The 20,271-nt window shown below is 40.8% G+C and overlaps 1 protein-coding gene across 3 annotated transcripts in view; it reads right to left on the reverse strand.

Annotated features, from left to right (window-relative positions):
* Positions 1-20,271, reverse strand: part of PTPRB (protein tyrosine phosphatase receptor type B) — a 114,527-nt gene that overhangs the window by 74,932 nt on the left and 19,324 nt on the right. For 2 of the 3 annotated variants that reach the window (XM_042947169.1, XM_042947168.1), the window contains exon 4: positions 9,547-9,820. In XM_042947169.1, the coding sequence (XP_042803103.1) occupies positions 9,547-9,820 (274 nt within the window). Of the gene's footprint in view, positions 1-9,546; positions 9,821-10,226; positions 10,391-20,271 lie in introns of those variants that run through there. The other variant, XM_042947170.1, reaches the window with a different exon arrangement.

The raw sequence follows: 20,271 nt of genomic DNA on the forward strand, positions 1-20,271 counted from the left end.
CATTTATACCGCGATAAAGTCCTGTGCTGGCACTTGTCCACTATTGCCCCAGATGCTGCAGAAGTTAAATAGTTTTCAGACTGCTTTTCAATCTAAGCCCGAGAAAAACTCTGCTGTATTAAAAAGGATTGTTTTTCAATATTTTATTAGAAACAAATTAAGATACTTCCAAAGGGGTGTTAATTTCATATATACATGCAAATGAATGTCACATATATACATATATATGAATGCAAGAGATTTCTAATGCTAGTTGAAAATTTAGTTATATGTATGCAATCTTTTGATCATGTGACAGTTTGTATGTAATTAGAAAACCCTACTTGACTTATGTAATTCATGCTGATGGCTACAGGTATCAGTGCACACATATGTACATTTATAGCCTTTCTGGTTTTTCCATGTATCACTCTCATATATACAGTAACTAGTTAAGTTTTATAAACTACAAGAACAGTCAAAAACCATAAATCAATAATTTCATCTTAATATATCACAATTTATCATTAGCTATAAATTTAAGACATCTTTGTCCTTCTTAGTTGCAAACAGACCTGGAATATGGACAGCCAAATGTTCTGTGATACTCATCTGTTACATTTGAATGAATCTATCAGTAACAGGAAGCCCGATAATTTCTAAGTGGGCTTGATGTCAACCCAATTTTTCTGTTCTTAGAGGAAAAGATGAAGTTTAGCTATATTTCTGAACCAAAATGAATTCTTTGTTTCCCTTTTTAAAAAATGGGACTTAGGAAGAAGGTGAAACTCACATATAAAAAATGCAAGTTAACAATACCTCCCTAAAAATTATTTTGTATGGCCACTACAACATTATTATCTGTTGATATAGGAATGTCCAGAGTGTTTAGAATTTGAAATGATAATATTTATTTTGGAAATAAATTCAACCTTAAAACAAGAGTGCAGGCAATCCCAGGTTTAGTACCAAAAGCTTTTCTTGAAGTCACGATAGTATCACAGTGTATCTATGTAAGATCTGGTAATTTACAATGTGCTTTCTCAGTTGGAATAGGAAGTCAGAGATGTTAAGTGACTCATTTATATCATATAGGTAACAAGTAGTACAGCTGAGATTCTAACACCTGGCTGCAAGTTCCTTCTAGCTGTCCTAGGGTGGGCAATGTCTTGAATGCATATTCAGTAAAATAACAAAGCAATCAAACCAGATGTCTATGGAAAATAATAGGTAAACTTACAGAACTTCCATTTGGTGGCTTGAGTATTGTGGCCGAGATAAAATGAATAATAACACTAGCCACACCTAAATCTAATTCTGTGGCTATAAAAGTTATACTGACTTTTTTGAAAAATAATTTTTCTTGATTGTTCCTTTTGTTTGTTTTGTTTGTTTTGTTGTTCCCTAACCTTACTCTTTTTACCTGGGATCTCATTGCTTGTGTCTGAACTGCTCCCAGAGTTTTCTGGGTGCCTTCTTTATTTCCTGTCTTTCCTCTACTGTTGCCAAATAATCTCTCTGTCTATCTTCCCCATCACCACCCTCATCCATCTTATAGCACCAAGATCGTTTCAGGAGATGAAGTTTAAGTTTCTCCATAGGGACTCAGGGTCTCTGCCAATAGGATATCATTCCCCACCTCTCTGCCTTATCTTTTACCACCCACTAACTCTAGGCCAAGAGATCTATCTTTTTAGTAGTTACAGGGTCCATTTCTGTATCTTCACAGAATTGGGACACTATTTTAGTTAAAAGCAGGGTGGCCAGGAGACTGTAGAACTCTACATAAAATGGAATGAACACCATCTATTCTTATTAAATAATTGGGAATTTTCTCATGGAAGTCAAGGGTGGCACCAAAAGCCACAGAGCATCCCTTGGTGCGGGTGTTTGAAAATGAGCAGGAAAACAAAATGAAAAAGCAATTGCTCAGAATCTGTGGCTCATTACATACAATTATAGAGAGGTAATTCTCTTCTACCTTGTGGTTGTTGCTGTATGACTACTGTCAGCTTCCCGGCTTATTTTAAGAGGATATACTGTATTGCGACAGCACATCAGAGTGACATGCATTTGACTTTGTCAACTTGACACACTAGATGTGAAGTTCAAGTAGTAACAACTTTCCAAGTTTTAATAGCCCTGAAAGGGAAATCAAAGCAGTGTTCGCAGTGATTTACATCATCATCAACGGCAGTGCTGGATGCCAGACTGTGAGGGACATCGTATTTGGCCCTAGGTACGTTAGGTGGTAGATGCTCTTCTGAGAGTCTACAGTCTCTCAGGCACTCAAGACGTATGTGGAAAAGGTAAGCAAAAGGTAAATAATTAGGGAGGGTGACTTTGATGTCAGACTAGACTTGGGTCCAAATCCCATCACGGTCACTTACAACTGTGACTTTAAACAAAAAGTTGTTTAAACTCATTGATGCTCAGTTTCCCCATCTGTGAAAGAGAAAAACACCTCCTTTACAGAGTTGTAGGTGTTAAGAGGTAATGGAGGTAAATGTTAAGTGCAGCCCCGGCATGTGGCGAGCTCTCAGTAAATGGTAGTCGGTATTAATGTTGCTGCTTTTCTTGCTGTTAAGAGTGACACAGGCCAGGGGCGCGTGGGTGGCTCAGTCAGTTGGGTGTCTGACACTTGATTTCGGCCCAGGTAACGATCTCATGGATCATGAGTTTGAGCCCTGCATTGGGCTCTAGGCTGGCAGTGCGGGGCCTGCTTGCGATTCTCTCTCTCCCTCTCTGCCCCTTTCCTGCTTGCACATGCTTTCTCTCTCTCTCTCAAAATAAATAAATAAATCAACTTTAAAGAACAATTAAAAGTAATAGTAATAATAATAATAATAATAATAATAATAATAAAGAGTAATACAGGACAGCAACAACACTAAATGTGGAAATGGAGACTGATATCTAAGGGCTAAGGTCTCAGAGGTTGGCTTTATGAAGGAAATGAATATGAGCAAGTTGGGAAGGTCATAAGTAGGACTTAGAAATCAGAGAGAGGAAAGGGTGTTACAGAGTGAGAGAACAGGTTAAACTAAGGCACTCCTAGTGAGCACCAGAGAACCATGCCCCTGCTGACATGTGAGGGTGCCCTGACAAGCGATGGAGAGTTAACACTGCCATCCGATTGCTATCCTTCAGCAGCCCCACTCCAACCCTTTGATATTAACAAATGAGGCTTTCTCAATATTATCTAAAGTGCTATATAAATGCTGCATCAAAAGAAGTCCCTTGGCCTTTCCTTCCAATCAGATGGCTGCCCAGAAGCCTCTCCTGGGTAGAAATTCATGAGCTATCACTTCATGCGTGCCTCCAAACCTTGGACATGTAGCTAGTAAGGAATTATTTTTAATGCTAGGTACCTAAATGATATTGTGGTTATGTTAAAAGGAATCCTTTCAGAAATGCATACTAAAAGATGTATAAAGGGAATCAAATGATGACTTAGGTTGCATCAAAATGATATGGGGTGGGGGAGTGGGTGGAGCTATAGATGAAATAAGATTGGCTATCAGTTGGTAACTATGGAAGGTAGGTGATGAGAACATGGTAGCTAATTATATTATTCCATTCACTTTTTTACATGTTTGAGTTTTCCCATAAAAAAGGAAGAAAGCAAAACCAAAAACAAAAATTCCTGGAAATCTATATGTAAACCTACCCTGTTACCTTTTAAAACTTTTTTTTAACATTTATTTATTTTTGAGACAGAGAGAGACAGAGCATGAACAGGGGAGGGGCAGAGAGAGAGGGAGACACAGAATCTGAAACAGGCTCCAGGCTCTGAGCCGTCAGCACAGAGCCGGACGCGGGGCTCGAACTCACGGACCGCGAGATCGTGACCTGAGCCGAAGTCGGACGCTCAACCGACCGAGCCACCCAGGCGCCCCTACCATGTTACCTTTAATTGCATGTTATATGTTTAGGGACATATATTCATCTTCATTTCTGTACGTTCGTATACATTGAACGGGCTTGATTTCTTTTACAAAGTCAGAAAGGTGTCAATATTAGCCATTAACCTTCAGGGGTATTCTAGCAAACTGATGTCTGGAAATGGAAGGTGAAAAAATGCTTCTTTGTTCTTCTCTTATTCTGTCTGACAAATGAGATTTTATGTCTTTCTAGCTAACCTGTAGAATGCCATGCCCACCAATAGACTAATGGAGGGGACAAAGGCAGACTAATGGAGGAAGCTTCCTAAACACTCAAAGGAAGATTAAGTTCAGAGAACTAGGTTGGTTCATTCCATGTTCATAGCTCAGCTTGACCTTAGAATTCCTGAAATAAATAGACAGCCCATGGCTGATTGCTAAATATTGAAATCCATCACCAAAAGTTCTACACAATTAAAAAATCAATAGCTGTTTATAATTTCTTCACACTAAAATGCTTTTAATCATGATTCCATCCTTGTGTAGGCTAAATATACACAGATTTTAGGTATTTTGTAATGTATTTTTTCTTCCTTAAAAGTTGACTTGAAAAGTAGTAACAATATTATATGGTAATTTGAAAGAACTAATACCAACTTAAAAATTATATCCTTTCTGCAGAGTAGTGGAAAGAATTGGAATGGAGTCAGCAAATGAGTGTTCAAGTTCTGGGTCTATTATATACTAGCTGTGTGACTTTTAATTCTCATGAATATCCGTCTCACCTCCAACCTTAAAGTAATAATAGTAAACTTACTATGCACTTAGTATGTGACAAAACTATTCTAGAATTTATGTACGAACCAAATAAAACCTCAAAATGACCCTATGAAGTAGGTGTTATTTTTATTATCATCCCCATTTTATAAGTTAGGAAAAAGTCCTAGAGAGGTTAGTAACTTACTCTAGGCAACTTGACTAGTAAGTGATGGAGGAGGCTGCCTTTAAACTGAGCTCTCAAGCATTATGCAACCTACGCCTTCACAATACTCCCTAAAAATAAAATTAAACAATATATGGTTAGTATAATATATAATTTATACTCTTTTAAAACATATTTAAACATGTTTGTTTTTGAGAAAGACAGACAGAGCACGGGCAGGGGAGGGGCAGCGAGAGGCACACATACACAGAATGTGAAGCAGGCTCCAGGCTCTGAGCGGTCAGCACAGAGCCTGACATGGGGCTTGAACTCATGAACTGTGAGATCATGACCTGAGCCAAAGTTGGACACTTACCCAACTGAACCACCCAACTGCCTCTAATCTAAACATTTTATACTTTTATCTACTAAATAAAGTTAGTAAGAGTCTTTTGTGTACTATAAAAGCACAAGACAAATATTAGAGTATTATTTTCTTCCTGGGAAAGATAATAAATATTCTTAGGTATTATAGATTTAGCCATACATAGGGAGGAATGGTACCAGAATCTTAATGCCAGTGAATAAAAGAAAAACTATGTCAATAGCTCTTGAACTTCATTGTACATTGATTCACTGTGATATTTGTTCAAAATCAGACACCCTAGCCTCCACTCCTTCTAAATTTGTTACATGTGGGGTATAAGCCAATAATATATGCTTTTATAAGAGGTTCTGCAAAAGATTTTGATGCAAGTATCTTACAGACATTATTGAGAAGTATTGGCTGATGTTTAAAGCTCTGTAAGTGTATGGACTGAATTGTGTCCCTCCAAAATTCAGGTGTTGAAGCCCGAACCCCCCAGTACTTCAGAATGTGACTGTATGTGAATATAAGGCCTTCAGCAAGGTAATGAAGTTAAAACGAGGTTGTTAGGGTGGGCCCTAATCCAATATAACTGGTGTCCTTAGAGAACACGGACACGGAACAAACATGAGAAGACACGACAAAAAGGTGGGCATCTGCAAGCCAGTTAGAGATTCCTCAGAAAAAAAGCTGCTGACACCTTGGGCTAGGACTCCTGGCCTCCAGAATTGTGAGAAAATACATTTCTGTTATTTAAGGCATTTGGTCTGGTATTTTGTCATAGGGTCCCTGGTAAAAGTAAAACATTGTGAAGTGAAAATAAGTAGCTGGTATGGTGATTTGGTAATTAAAGTTCCTGAAGTGTACTAAAGACAAATGAATTAGCCATATTAAAAGAGCTCATTGTTTTTCACTCTTTGTTCTAGGCTGATTATTTAGTAGCTGAACCTGACTAACAAGAAGGCGTGTGCTAGTAAGATATTCTTTCTATAAGTAAAGTTCTCTACTACTGGACTACTTCCCTAAGGCTCTATAACTATCTATAACCCAACAGATCATATTTTTAGTATATATACATTCTCCTACTGAAATATTCATCTCTTTCATTCATATCTATCTATCTATCTATCTATCTATCTATCTATCTATCTATCCAGCAAACTGATGTCTGGAAATGGAAGGTGAAAAAATGTTTCTTTCAGCTATCCATTTGTTCATCCATCTACCCATCCATTTAATCAATATTTATTGAATATGATGTGCTGGTTGCCATTTTAGATACTGAAAAACCACTTCTTATTTCTGGGAAGATAAAAGCCCCCAAAAAGTTCTGAATGAAAACTCTACAGTTTCATTTAAATAAACTCAAGTGCCCTTAGTATGCATTTAAGTACAGAAATAAAGAACTGGTCCAGGGGGATTCCAGTGGATTGGTATCTAAAAGGAGAGAAACTACAGCTTAGCTCTAGAGAGTTCTAGGCAGACCGGTTTAGCTTTGCCAAATCTTCCAGTGTTTTAAGGGAACCCATAAAGCTGGCATTTTTGTAAATTTGCCATTTATAGTGCTGGTGAAATAATCTGGATTTTTCAAAAACATTACGTGAGCCAAATGAAACAAATTTATTAGACACCTAGACACCCCTAAGGGCTACCAGTCTGTAGCTCTCTGCTTAGACTCTGAGGACACAGTGTTACAAAAGTGTTGGAATTTTTCCATATCTGTTGTCTTCATTATTTGATTTCCAGTGAGTTCACAACTAAATAAGTTGGCTTTCAACTTATTATGGCTGTTGCATCAACCATTTAATGACTAAAGAAACCTGAGAACTGCCTAATGTCTTCTCTATGATTATGAAAGTGTGGGATCCACGAGGCAGGCAAGGTCTTCATCTGGGAAAGAAGTGATGAAGCTCTGTTCCTACCTTCATCATGACCTTCTCCAACCCCTGCACAAGGCTGCAAGGGCTGGGACCACATTTTGTTCAGCATCCTTATAAGTGCACCAGTCACTACTTGGCATGATTCCCTGCAGGATCCATGCTTGATAAATCTTTGCTGAATCCACGGGTGTTCTTCAATTCTGACTTAAAATCTGGAGTGAAAACTGATTGTTGCTGAAATAGTTCCCATTTAGTTAAAACTTTTTTATCTTTACGGTCATGTCTACATGACAATAAATTAGCTATTTTAGACAACTTCTCAGAAAAAATAATCAGACAAATCACACTTGGAATGATACAGAGATCATCTAAGCAACTGTTGTATCTCTAGTCAAATCATGTCTTGTTCTCATTCTGTTTTATTCTAGACTGAGAAGACAGGCAAAATGGAATAAGGAAAGACCAATACATTTTGAGTAGCTTTTTTTTGATTGAAGTTGTATCTCAGACTTCACATTATGCTACTAGTTGGTCCTGCTTTACTAACAGTAAAATAGGATTTGTAGAGTTCGTCTCTATAGCCTGGCAATTTAGAGAACTGCTATACTTTCTCTCAAATAAATGAAAGATTCACATGTGTCCTTAAAATATAGAAAGCACCAATGACAAAAAACAAATAACAGGCAACCAAAAAAATCCTTCCTGAAAGATTTTAAAAATATCTTAAGTAAAAAATGTTTATGTAAGTTAAGTTATTTTTAAAGGGTAGAGAATCCTAAGCCTTCTACCATTGTACAAATAAGTATGGGGGGAAAATATCATTATATAAACATCACCTGCAAATTTCATTCTTCACATTTATCAGGGAGCTCATAAAATTTGTGGTGAAAAGTATATTTGTGATACTGTAAAAAGTAACTCCTTAAGAAAAATGATGAAAGCCTGAATGCCAATGGAGTCTTTTTTTTTAACTCAACATAGTCAATAAAATGCAAATATGTCTTACATTTCACAAATGTCTCTGGACTTGGAACACCTACATGCATAATTAAACTTGGAGCGCATTCTAACTCGTAACACCCACAGTGAGTCCTTTTCCTATTTTTAAAAATCGTTCTGCCCCATTCAACAGACATCTTAGCAAATGCAGTATACACATCTGGAAGTTCTATGCCATAAATGTCACAGTGTTAGCAATCTGAGTGTTCACAAAACCATCCTCACAAACTGAGACACCAACAACTTTATGACTAAAACCCCAGCCCCTTAACGTCTGTAAAATGTTCTCATTATGTGGTTGATTTCAGTCTTTGATTCCATACAAAAACATAACCAATTTTTCCATTTAAGTTCCTGCAAATCTCAGAAATTATCTAGATGTTTCATCTGAAGCAAGCCAAGTGATATAACTGGGCATTCTTAATTTTTCTTTGAAAAAATAAGAGAGTTGATATTTGACTGACTTATTACACGAATCCAGCTACATTTCCTGACCCAGCTGTAGCTGCTCTGAGAGCTGAAAGCTCTCACACATTTTTAAAGAACTGTAGCTCAGGAAGTAACCTTTGTTCAGGTTGACCATGAACTAGGAGTAAGACAACACACTTCTACAATTTGACTTCCAGAAATTTTCTGTGAAATTGACCTTCCCGGATAAAAGTTTAAAGTTTCACTAGTGCAACAAGTAAAGATACTGTTAAAAGGAGGACTGATGACGTCATCAAACAGCCAAGTTGTTAGAGAATTTAGAGCACAGTTACCGGGTAGCTGAGAGGAGTAAGGAGGTAAGTGCCAAGTGATTGGCACTTGGTAAGAACTTGGACCTGAATGACCAAGGCTGACACTCTTATTTTACAGACAAGAAAACTGAGGCTGGAGAGATATACTCTTACCATTTACTCCTTGCGAGGGTTGCCAAAAGTGCAAGGAAAAGAAATGATTTGAAGCCCAGAGTAACTGAAGGACTTTCTCTGATATTATGCTGTTTTAGTTATTCAAGTTATACAAATTAATTTTCATGCCCTCGTTTGATGGGATTTTACCAATTCTCCCCTATGAATGGCTCTATTCTATTCCTGAAGATTTTATGTCCTGGTTCCAAAAATAAAACTAAGTTGAGGGAAGGCATATCCCTAATCATTGCACTTCCATTATTTATTCTAAAAACATTAAGTTAAAATTATTCCAGGGCTTGACAATTTAATGTGATGGGAGCTCAAACCACATCATTTTAACAAATTTAACAAATTCCCCCCAAAGCCCACAGCTCCTGTCTGCTGTGCTCCCCTTCAAAGGGCTAGTCCGCTGTCTTCGGCACTAAGGAAATCTCTCAAAGTCAACCAAGCTGCTTCTGGCCAGATCTGAAGAAACTAGAAATCTCGGTCAATATTGATCTTCACAGGTATTTTTACCTTTAATTTTTGTATGCCTGGAACTCAAATGAAACACCATCCTGAAAAGGCAGGGCTCAGCCCAGAGTGGCCTGGCTGTCCATCTGCACCTGTCGCCCCTTACCTGTTTGCAAGACTACAGTTTTCTCTTCTCTATCCAGAGACACAATCCTGAAGTTATAGATGGTTCCCGCTTGTAAATCCTTGGGGTAACATCCATAGGTGATGTTGTCTATCCGCGTGGGGTGGCACAATGCGACCCCTGACATGTCACTGCTATAGATGAGGCTGAAGTTACAGGGTGACCCCAAAGTTCTCCACTGGAGAGACACGGACCGGCTGGAGACCTTGGACTCTGTCAGGGTGACGTTACATCTCACTGGCTCCCCCAGTCCAGCCTGCAAAGGAACCAGAGGCAGGTGAAGCCCACAGTCTAGACTGCCCAGGAACTTGTCCACTGCAAGGTCCCCAAGCCGCCTCCTCAGCCCTCAGCCCCAGCCTCGGCCCATCCCTTTGCCCTCCAGCCAGAGAAAAGGCCCGCGGAGAAGGTGGGTGGCAACTTTCTCCCTAGCTGCTCTTTCCCGGGAACAGCTGGAGAAAGAAGGTGGCTTTTGCGCCTTTGAAGTAGTGTGAGCTGTCAGTCCGGCTGGGGGCTCAGAAGAGGATCTTTCTTCCCAAAGGAGAGGAAGAAATCCTGCCGTCTCCCTCTGCAAAACACAACCCAGGCGACCCGACAGCGGAGTGGGACTTTGGTCGTCGGCGGGGAGGGGCGCGTCCGCCCGCGACCCCTCTCGGGCCACTCACCTGCAGCAGGCTCAGCGCGGTCCACAAGGCCAGCCCGGCTCCATGGCTCAGCATCGCGCTCGGCGGTGACCACCCGGACTCGGCAGAGGGGCTGGGGGCGCGGGGCAGCCCCGACGGCCGGCGCGAGGGGCCACCTGTTGCGAGCGCTCAGCGCGCCCCGCGGGCGCAGAGCGCTTCCCTCCCGGCTGGCGACGCACAGGGGCCGCCGCTGCTGCCGCTGCTGCTGCTGCCGCCCCGGGCGGGCTGCGGACGCGAGAGGCGGCGGGGGCAGGCGGCGCGCCGCCCTTCCCACGCTGCCATGCTGACCCGCGCTGCCTCGCCCCGGGCCCCGGCCGCGGACTTCCGCAATCAAAAGGCAATTTCCTCGTCTCCCGGCAAAGGAACAATGCGCCGGCGAGGGAGGGAGCCCCGAGGAGCCAACGCCCGAGGCTGCCACGAGGGCCCCCCCCGCGACGCGGGCCACGCTGTCGCCCACCGCAGCCCACTGCCCCGCGCCGCCGCCTCCGCGGCCCGGGGGTCCCGTCGGGCCCCACCGAGCTCTGCCTCCTCCTCCTCCTCTCCCGGACTTTCACTTCTTTCCCACCCAGTGGCCCTCCTCCCTGCCGTCGCAGCCAGGATCCGTACTTGCTCCCTCTCACTTTCCAGCTCCCCCCTCCGCCCCCTACCTCCCTCCACGCCCAGCGCCTCCCCCCTCCCTATCTTCCTTCCTATCTTCCTCATCTGCTTTCTCTAGGGCCTCTTTTCCCAGGATTAAACTTGACCACAGCAGATTTCCCTGGGTCGCCTACAGTCCTTCCTGAAGCCTTTTATTAGAGTGCTCTTGCCTTTCTCACCTCAAAACACTCACTTGTCCCAGTGCACACCCCCCTGACACACCAGCGACAGAACAAGACCCCCACCCCCCCTCAGGATCTTGTCCATTGTCCACTTGACCTTTTTGTTTTTTTCTCTGCCATTCACTTTCCCCTTTCTCCTGTCTAGAGGTCGGCGTCCTCCCTAAATCTGATGCAAATGGTGCTGACCAAGAACAAATATAATCACTCCCAGTTGTTCATCCCACAAAGCAAACCGCAAAGCAGTTTCATCACTGACCATCCAGTAGTTAAAACCGTTTCATCCATAATTGTCCAAGCAATAGAAGAAAGCAATAAAACTCTCCTTTGTGGAAAATACCATGCAAGGCTCAGCTCCCACACATATAACGAAAATTGGAATTTACTCCGTTTTCAGCACTAACTTTATGCTTTTTAGCAACTGCCTGGGTACCTGAATGATCATGTATCTGAAAATGGCTTTTAAAAGAGTTCCTAATAACCAAAGAGCAAAAATGTTTAATTGCACACAGATGATAAAAGCAAAATATTGCAACAACTTTTATAATGCTCGGTTGCTTTTCTTGGGTGTCATCCCTGACAACTGCCAAAAAAGATAAGATTTTACGTTTTAATTTTCAAAACAGAATACTCTGGAGCTAAAGCAATAAGAAGAAAGTCACATTCCCTTCTTTTTCTGACAGGCAGTTTATACATAAAGCTATATTATTGACTTCTATATCAACTGTATCTACTCTGAGGATAAGCAGAAAAGGGAACGTTGTTCCAATTTTTTTAGAAAATATGTTCTTAAGAAATCTTTTAATGAAAACATGAAATTCCTACCCCTTCAGAGATTCTACGGGCTTTAAATCTGCAAGACCTCAGATTTCCTTTTCAAGTTCGCAGACACTCAAAGGTCAAACCTAAACGTGCGCATTTCAGGGAAGATGGAAGGAACCTTTCCTATTTCTCTGCCCACGTGACTTGCCTTCCAAGAGAGCTTTTTTGGCCCTCTGTATTTTGCCCCCAAGTTCAATGGCTTTTCACAGCCTGGCATGCCTTTCTGCAGCGTCAGAGATGGTCCCCTCCACTCTCCATTAGATACTGCCAGCCCACAGGCTGCCCTCAGCCCTTACGTGAGTCTTTTTGCGGCTTCATTGCTTTTTTTTCAACATTATCTTTTTCTTTTCTTGCTGTATTCAGAAAACAATGTGGTTTCCTTGTCTGTAAAACTGGAATTGTATCACTCTAAATACTTCCCAGAGCTGTTATGAAGAATGAATAAGGTCACAGATGTTAAAGCATCTTTGGAAACTTGAATGTGCCATCTAGGTGTTGGTTTGCCTGGTAATAGCATCCTGGTCACATTTTTTTTTTTTTTTTTGCTCTCTTTTAAATTCATCCATCATGTAAGTTGCACTTTTCTAACTTCTGCCTATCTTTCGCTTTGCCCTTTTCATTGAGGTTTATACTATTTTCTCATAAATTGCCACTCAGAGTTGAAGTCTTCTCACCCAAATATACTAAATACCCTTCTGTCCTTTGTGGAAATCTACTATAAATCCTGTCTCCTCCAAGTTTGGCTAACAATTTTTTTTTTCTTTTAAATACTACATGCCACAACCTACTGTACCGTATAAGTTAATCTAAAATTATATTCCATTTTCAATATACTTTCTAACATTCTACCTATAATCCTTAGGTGTAGGCAAATGCACCAAAAAAAAAAAAAAAAGGCAAAATTTAAAGCACTAATCAAACAAGGCAATCACAAAATATCCTCACAAAACAGTTTAGATGCTTACAAATTCTGTTATTAGAAGTGATTCGTTAAGAATGCCCTCGGAAATAGGAATTCGGAACAGAAGAAATGGTTTCTTTAAATAGGATTCTTTTTTTTTTTTTCATGTTTATGTATTTATTTTGAGAAGAGAGAGCATGTGAACACAAGCAGGGGAGGGTCAGAGAGAGGGAGAGAGAGAATCCCAAACAGCCTCCGCACTGTCAGCACAGAACCCGATGTGGAGCTAAAATTTACGAATTGTGAGGTCATGACCTGCTGAAATTGAGAGGTGGACGCCTAACCACCTGAGCCATCCAGGTGCCCCAGTAAGATTCTTTTATTTTTGATCTACCAAAGAGAGGCACGTGTATTTAGAGTCATGTGTGATCACTTATCTATTTTACTATCAGTGTATATGAAGAACCATTAGCAAAGCACTAAGGAAAGGACCAGTAGTCAGGGCATTTCTTTTCCAAAGTTATATGACTCCTAGTTCTTTTTCTTGGAGAATCTTAAGGCTTACAGCAGAGTTCCCCCCCAAATTAGTGGTTCTTAAATAGCCCATAAGGACTAATATGGTATGAAACAACAAGGAAAACTTTAAACCCAGGCTTTTACTGATTACATTTTTCTTCTTAAAAAACACTTACATTAATAAGAGAAACTAGAGAGAATTGTAATGGATTCAAGGTGGTGTGGGACTGGGGAAAGTTGCCAGATGTCGTTTTTTCTATGAGGAGTTTATTTGAAACTACTGTGCAAAGTATAAATAAATTGACTCATTCTTCTTCTTTGTTCTCATCTTTGTTTGGAGTTCCTCAACTTCTTTTAAGCCTATTTATCCTGCATATGCTTTAGAGGTTACTGCATTCCAGGAATTTGGGACCAGCCACTCCATAACTTCTCAGGGGACAACGTCTTCTCTTTGCCACTTGGAAACATTTCCCAGACTACGTGGGAAGGGAGGGGATGCTTCTGATGAGACGCGAGTGGACAGACAGTAGCCTTTTAAACAAATTGTTTTAGCAATCATAATTTACATATTCATAAATTATGAATTCATGGATGAAAGCATGGCTCTTGTCAGCTTATGAACACAAATGTTGAATGACACAAGGGACTTCAGGGGCCCAGGGGCCACACCTTGAGGACTGCTACTTCAGATCAGGGTTTGAGCTGGGTGTGGGAAAGGTTAGGGGGCTGAGGGGAAGGGGGAGCAGACTGGTAAAGTTACTGGTTAATCCAGACTCCTCACTTATGACCTAAAACTCTGTTCATGACCTGGCATCTCTTCTGCTTGCCTTCTATGCTCCAGCGTCCTTGGTCTGATAATGCATTTACTCACTGACTCGGTAAATATTGACTGAGCACCTACTGTGTACCTGACACAGAGCTGACTTTGTCGGGCCTTATGCCTGCTTTTTCATCTCCTTGGACCACTCCTTCCTAGATTCTCTGCTTGGTTATCTTCCCCTCAACCTTTAGGTCTCAGCTTTAAACACACCCCTACGATAGGGCCAGACCCTTTCTGACCACCCAAGGAAAAAGTGTCCTTTTATAATTATTCCTGTCATCAATCCATTTGTTTAATTCAGCACATTGAGGACACTTGTTATAATATAATGCTTGTGACTGCCTGCCTTTCCCAGGCATATGGAGAATTCCCTTTGGGCAGAGTCTTTGTCTGTCTTGTTCTTCTTGCTTGGTTAAAAGTTTCAACAAATATTTATTGAATGAATGGATGAAGGAAGGAAGGAAGGAATCTTTGTAGCTGTTCAGTAAATACTGCCATGTGAATAAGTACTCTAAGCAAGTGCTTCTAAACATGTTCTTGTTGGATGCCTCAAATATCTTGGAAAGAAGGGAGGACAAGAAAAGAGAAAAAAAGGGCAAAGGGATAAAAGATTGATTTTGAACAGAAAGAGGTGAGAGGGAAGATAAAAGGAGGAAAGGAGAGAGGGGAGGAATTCCTATTCTTCAGTATGATGGTTCTCAGGTGCAGCATGGCATCTTCTGAGAACTTGCTAGAAATGTAAAGTCTAGGCCTTATTACAAGCTGAGGGATCAAAATGCCATGGTGGAGCCCAATAATCTTAATTAAATCCTGCAGCAGATACCATTTGTATTAAAGAGAGTTAATAATATCTTATTGTTCTTTCTCTTATAAATTTAAATTCTGAGCTCTTTGGTTACAAGAAGCTATGTAAGTGATTTAGAAAGTCTTGAACTATTTTAGAATGTGTCAAATAAGTAAATTGGTGATATAATATATAACAGTATATTTTATATAATATATGCATACTTATATATTGTATAAAATCTATATTCTACTATGTATATTTAGAACAAATTCGATATTTATAACTTCTCAATAAAAATAAAATGTGGATGCTAAAAGGAAAAAGAACCAACATGCAGCAAACTTAATAAGTATTAGATGATGGGTCAATTCTGCTCTTTTTCCTCCAAGGAAATAATTTTTTTTTATATTTATTTATTTTTGAGAGGGAGAGACAGAGCATGAGTGGGGGAGGGGCAGAGAGAGAGGGAGACACAGAATCTAAAGCAGGCTCCAGGCTCCGAACTGTCAGCACAGAGCCCGAGGTGGGGCTCGAACCCAAGAACCTCGAGATCATGACCTGAGCCAAAGTCCGATGCTTAACAGACTGAGCCACCCAGGCATCCCTCCAAGGAAGTACTTTTGTTATGCCACTCTCATGTGTGTACCCCCAGATATGGTTAAAAAGAAGAAGGCCTAGCAATCAGGCCTAAAAACGATTCTAAGATGGTGAATCCTTTCTAAGTTTTCATTTAAGCTGACTCAGTAGTAAATTATGACAGAAATGAAAACAGTTTTCACTAGCAGGTGTCATACATTTAAAGAGATGCGTTAAAATTTAAGGTAAGGTAATTGTGATAAGCGGTTGCTGCTGCTTTTTTTTTTTTTTTAAAGGACCATGACTATCCTCTTTTGTGTTTAGAGGTACCATTTAGGGAGACTTATATTTCAAGGAATCTTTCTAGCTTCCTGGATCATAACCTTCCTAGGTCATAGGTGTCCAGGAAAATGGAAATAATAAAGGCATTTGGGGAAGAGAGGTTGCAAGGATTAAATGAGAAGGTGCATGTTGTATGTATAGCATGGTCCTTGAATAAAGGGCTCAACAAATGTTAGATACTATGATTATTAGTAGTAATAATAGTATATTATAAATACCAATACATCATGGATGCCCAGCACCCAGTGATGCTAGAGCATGACAAAGTCCGTGGATGAGAATGTCTGAGAACATCCGAATGATAATACATTATCACGCCTTTCCATCTTGTACCCAAGAGAAGCCCTTCAGTAGATGAGCACAAAAGACATTTAACACTGCTCTGGCTGGCTGTCATGCCAACATTTTTTTAAGTCCTGGAAGGGAGGGGTGGGAGTGCACCAGGCTTCACCGTCTCCCTCAGACACATCTCTAAGGTTTCCTGATACTTTTTTCTACAACAGTTTTCACCCTCTTCTCCTCCCCTAGGTTTTTGGTTTTTTTTTTAATTTTTTTTCTTAAGTCTGGTGGAAAAGGACTTTGCATAGCTTTTGCCCCAGCTTTGTAACCATACACAGACGGATGACTTAAAATGATGTGACTGTAGACGAATCACCTTTCCAATCTCCAGTGCTTCCTCTCCATCTTCAGTCCTGCTTTTCACTCCCTCCCGCCCTCGGAAACCTGTCTGCTCACAAATGCGAGGAGTCAAGGTATGAAGGCCTCCTGGGTCTGTGATCTTAACATTGTTTTTTAGAAATGGGAATATGTGGATAATGTTGAGAAAAATTGATTTTATGTGTAAAAAAAACCCCACTGGATTTTGATTTTTCTTAAAAAAAATTAAAAGATGGAGGCTTGCTGGGCCCCCATTCTGCCTGCCTCTTCCCCACAGCTCTCCTTTCTCTGCTGGATGAAGCAGATGCCAGGCACGCTAGAGCCCCCTGGAGGTTGGGGCAAACAGTGATCGAAGTGGAAGATCAAAGGGTCTTATCATGTTTTTCAAAATGTAATGAAAAACCTGTTGGCTAGATTATAAGCCTTGTGAAGGGAAGAGTCATGTATCTCCATTAGCTAAGCCACATCCCCAGGTCGTGGGGACTTAATGCTACTTTATACTGACAGAGGAAACATTTATACCCCTACCACTAAACAAGGGCAGGACTAATTGTAAATCTGAAACCAAATGTCATTCTTCAGCTGCTCCAATGCCACCCTGGAACCTTTAGCATCACAGAATCCAAGAATACCTAGCACCTAAGCCTTAGGATAAACTAGTGTCCAATCAGCCCCTGTTCCAAATGGACAGACCCTGACCACTTCATGGAACATCTACTGCTTCTCAAATAATCAGGACCACCAGGGTCAAAACTCTTAGCAAAGGACACTCTTTTTGATATTCTCTCCACAGTTGTGTTGTTCTGGGCTGGACGTACAACAGCCTTGCAGAAGGGGGAGCAAACACAAATGTTCCCGGACACACAGATAAAGGGCAAGCACCTAGTAAAGCTATTGCACATGGGGTGTACTTATTGGTCCAGATCTATTAGGAATCCAAAACAGGGGCGCCTGGGTGGCTCGGTCAGCTGAGCATCCGACTTCAGCTCAGGTCATGATCTGAGCTCAGGTTCGTGAGTTCGAGCCCTGCGTGGGGCTCTCTGCTGACAGCTGAGAGCCTGAAGCCTGCTTTGGATTCTGTGTCTCCCTGTCTCTCTCTGCCCCTCCCCCACTCGCACTCTGTCTCTGTCTCTCTCTCAAAAAATAAACATTAAAAAAAGAAAAAGAAAAAAGAAATCCAAAACAGAAGAGCTTTGAAGAAAAAGAGGTGCCTCCTTTCAGCGGTGTGGAGAGTAAGCGGGTGCAAACAATATGTAACTGGGGAAAGTTACAGAGAATTAAAGGACTTCATCTCTTGCAGAGCTTTTGATATCTTATCTTCAAAATTATCAAGTGACTCATCCACCAGTTCCGACTCTTGGTTTTACTGTTCTTTCTTGCAAATTCATCATCATTTCCCTGTTGTTCACATCATCATTTCTGTGTTTGCTCTTCTCTTCCTCAGCTCCCACCTTCTCTGCCCCGGTCCTTGAACACGACAGACAGGTTTTAGTTCGTCGGAGCCTCTGGTCTATCCCTAACTCAGTAGCATCCTTGGATTCTGCCCTCTAAACCCTCCCCCTGCCTCTTTTATTTAAGAGACATAGAGAGCGATCAGGGAGGGGCAAAGAGAGAGGGAAACAGAGAATCCTAAGCAGGTTCCATGCTGTCAGTGCAGACCCCCAAAGTGGGGCTTGAACTCACCACCTGGAAGATCATGACCTGAACTGAAACCAAGAGTCAGATGATTAACCAACTGAGCCACCCAGGTGCCCCTACCCTCTAAAAGCCCTTAAGCAAACTACTTTTTATTTATTTTTATTTTATTTTATATATTTTATATATTATATTATATTATATTATATATATTTTATTATATATTATTATATATTTTATATATTTATTTTATTTATTTTATTTATTTATTTTTATTTCAAACTTATACATTGTAAGAATTCCACAGAATGCTTCCATATATCTTTACCCAGACCCACGAATTCTGTTTGTTTTTTTATTTTAACATTCTGCCACATTTACTGTATTGTCTTCTTTCTGTCCGTATATACTGTTCTTACCTGAACCATTTCAGAGTTGGTGGTATAATCTCAGTATAGTTATCAAATTCAGAAAATTCAAATGTTGTTACAATCCTTTCATCTACACTCCATATTTCATTGTTGTTCATTGCCTCAATAACGTCCTTTTTAGCATTTGGGTTTTGTTGTTGTTGTTTGTTTGTTGCTTTTTTTCTGTAGTAAGGATCCAGCCTATGATCCTGTATTGTATTTTGTTGTCAAGTGTCTTAATCTTCTTTAATCTGAAACAGTTCCTCAGCCTTTTCAAATAATCCTTACGACGCTGACCTTTTTGAATGATACAGGCCAGTTATTTTCTCCATTTCAATGTTTCATTATTTTTGAGAGAGAGAGGAAGAGAGAGAGAGAGCAGGGGAGGGGCAGAGAGAGGCGGATGTAGGATCTGACCTGGGCTCTGCGCTGACAGCAGAGAGGCCGACATGGGGCTTGAACTCACAAAATATGAGGTCATGACCTGAGCCAAAGATGGACGGTTAACTGACTGAGCCACCCATGAGGCCTTAGGTCAGTTATTTCTATTGTATTGTTCTCTGTTCGCATTTGTCAGATATTTCCATGTGATTAGATTCGGTTACATGGTTCCAGCCGAACTTTTCCCCCTCTCTTTCATTCAATGTCTGTTCTAATGAGCTGATTATTCAATTATTCTCCAAGGGATTGCAAACCTAATCGCACTTTATAATCAATGGGGAGATTTTTACACTTTCGGTGCTGTGGTCCTACTTTAGTAGTAAATGCTGATTCACTAGGGCTGAGGCAGAATTTCAGAATTGTATCTTTTAAAATCTCCCCTGATGATTCTGAGGTCTGCAAGGCCAGGGCAAGAGCCACAGACTTCCTATCTCAATTAGCACATCCTTGCTTCTCCTTTGATGTCATTTCCCCCTTTCTTTGCCATTTTCCCCACTGCATCAACCCTTACCTGCTCAGGGAAACCGATGTGCCAGAGAAATGCTGGCATGTTAAAGAACCCATTTCAATGCACATGTTGTATTTCATGGTTGCATTTTTATGTGCACATCATTCATGTTGTGACAAAATATGAACATTATCCTGTTTTTTTGTACACAAAATAGAAAGTAATGCAAATCATAATGGAAGGAAAAGAAAAATCGTTGAGATTTAAAAGCTGGAGGGCCTCAAGTAAATACAAACTATATTATGCTGTTGGCACATGACAATCCACTTTAGCTGGCAACCTAAGAAAATGACAGCTCTTTGTCAGAATTAAACTTGAATGATGCAAATTATAGATTAGGGTCTTTAGGAACACATCCCTTCCACAAAACATTACTCCCTAGGATGACCTTTCTGCACCATTTGCAGCCTCAGAATCTGCTTATATTTTATCCCATGCACACTAGAGAATCTAAGAGTTCTTCCTTGTTCAGGAGGAATGATTAGGGTTTTCTGTTTTCTGTTTTTGTTTTTTTGCTACATCTTTGCACTCCTCCTTCTGGGTACTTGCCTCAATAAAGGGGGAGTGTTGTCCTATCTTTAGTTCTGGCCACAGAATAGTGGTGGCAGTGGGGCACGTCCCCTCTATGCTATAAGTAACACAATAAAGGAGGTCAGGTCGCCCCAGACTTGATGGAGGTGTACGGAAGTGGGGATTTTCTGCCTTTGCCTTGTTACTTATTTGGAGGCTCACAGTGGGCTGTGATCTCTTTGAAGGCCAAATGGAAGGAAACACAGAACTGTTAAACCCAGAGCGGC

Source organism: Panthera leo, chromosome B4 (genome assembly GCF_018350215.1).
Source record: "Panthera leo isolate Ple1 chromosome B4, P.leo_Ple1_pat1.1, whole genome shotgun sequence".
In the NCBI taxonomy this organism is placed as follows: Eukaryota; Metazoa; Chordata; class Mammalia; order Carnivora; family Felidae; genus Panthera; species Panthera leo.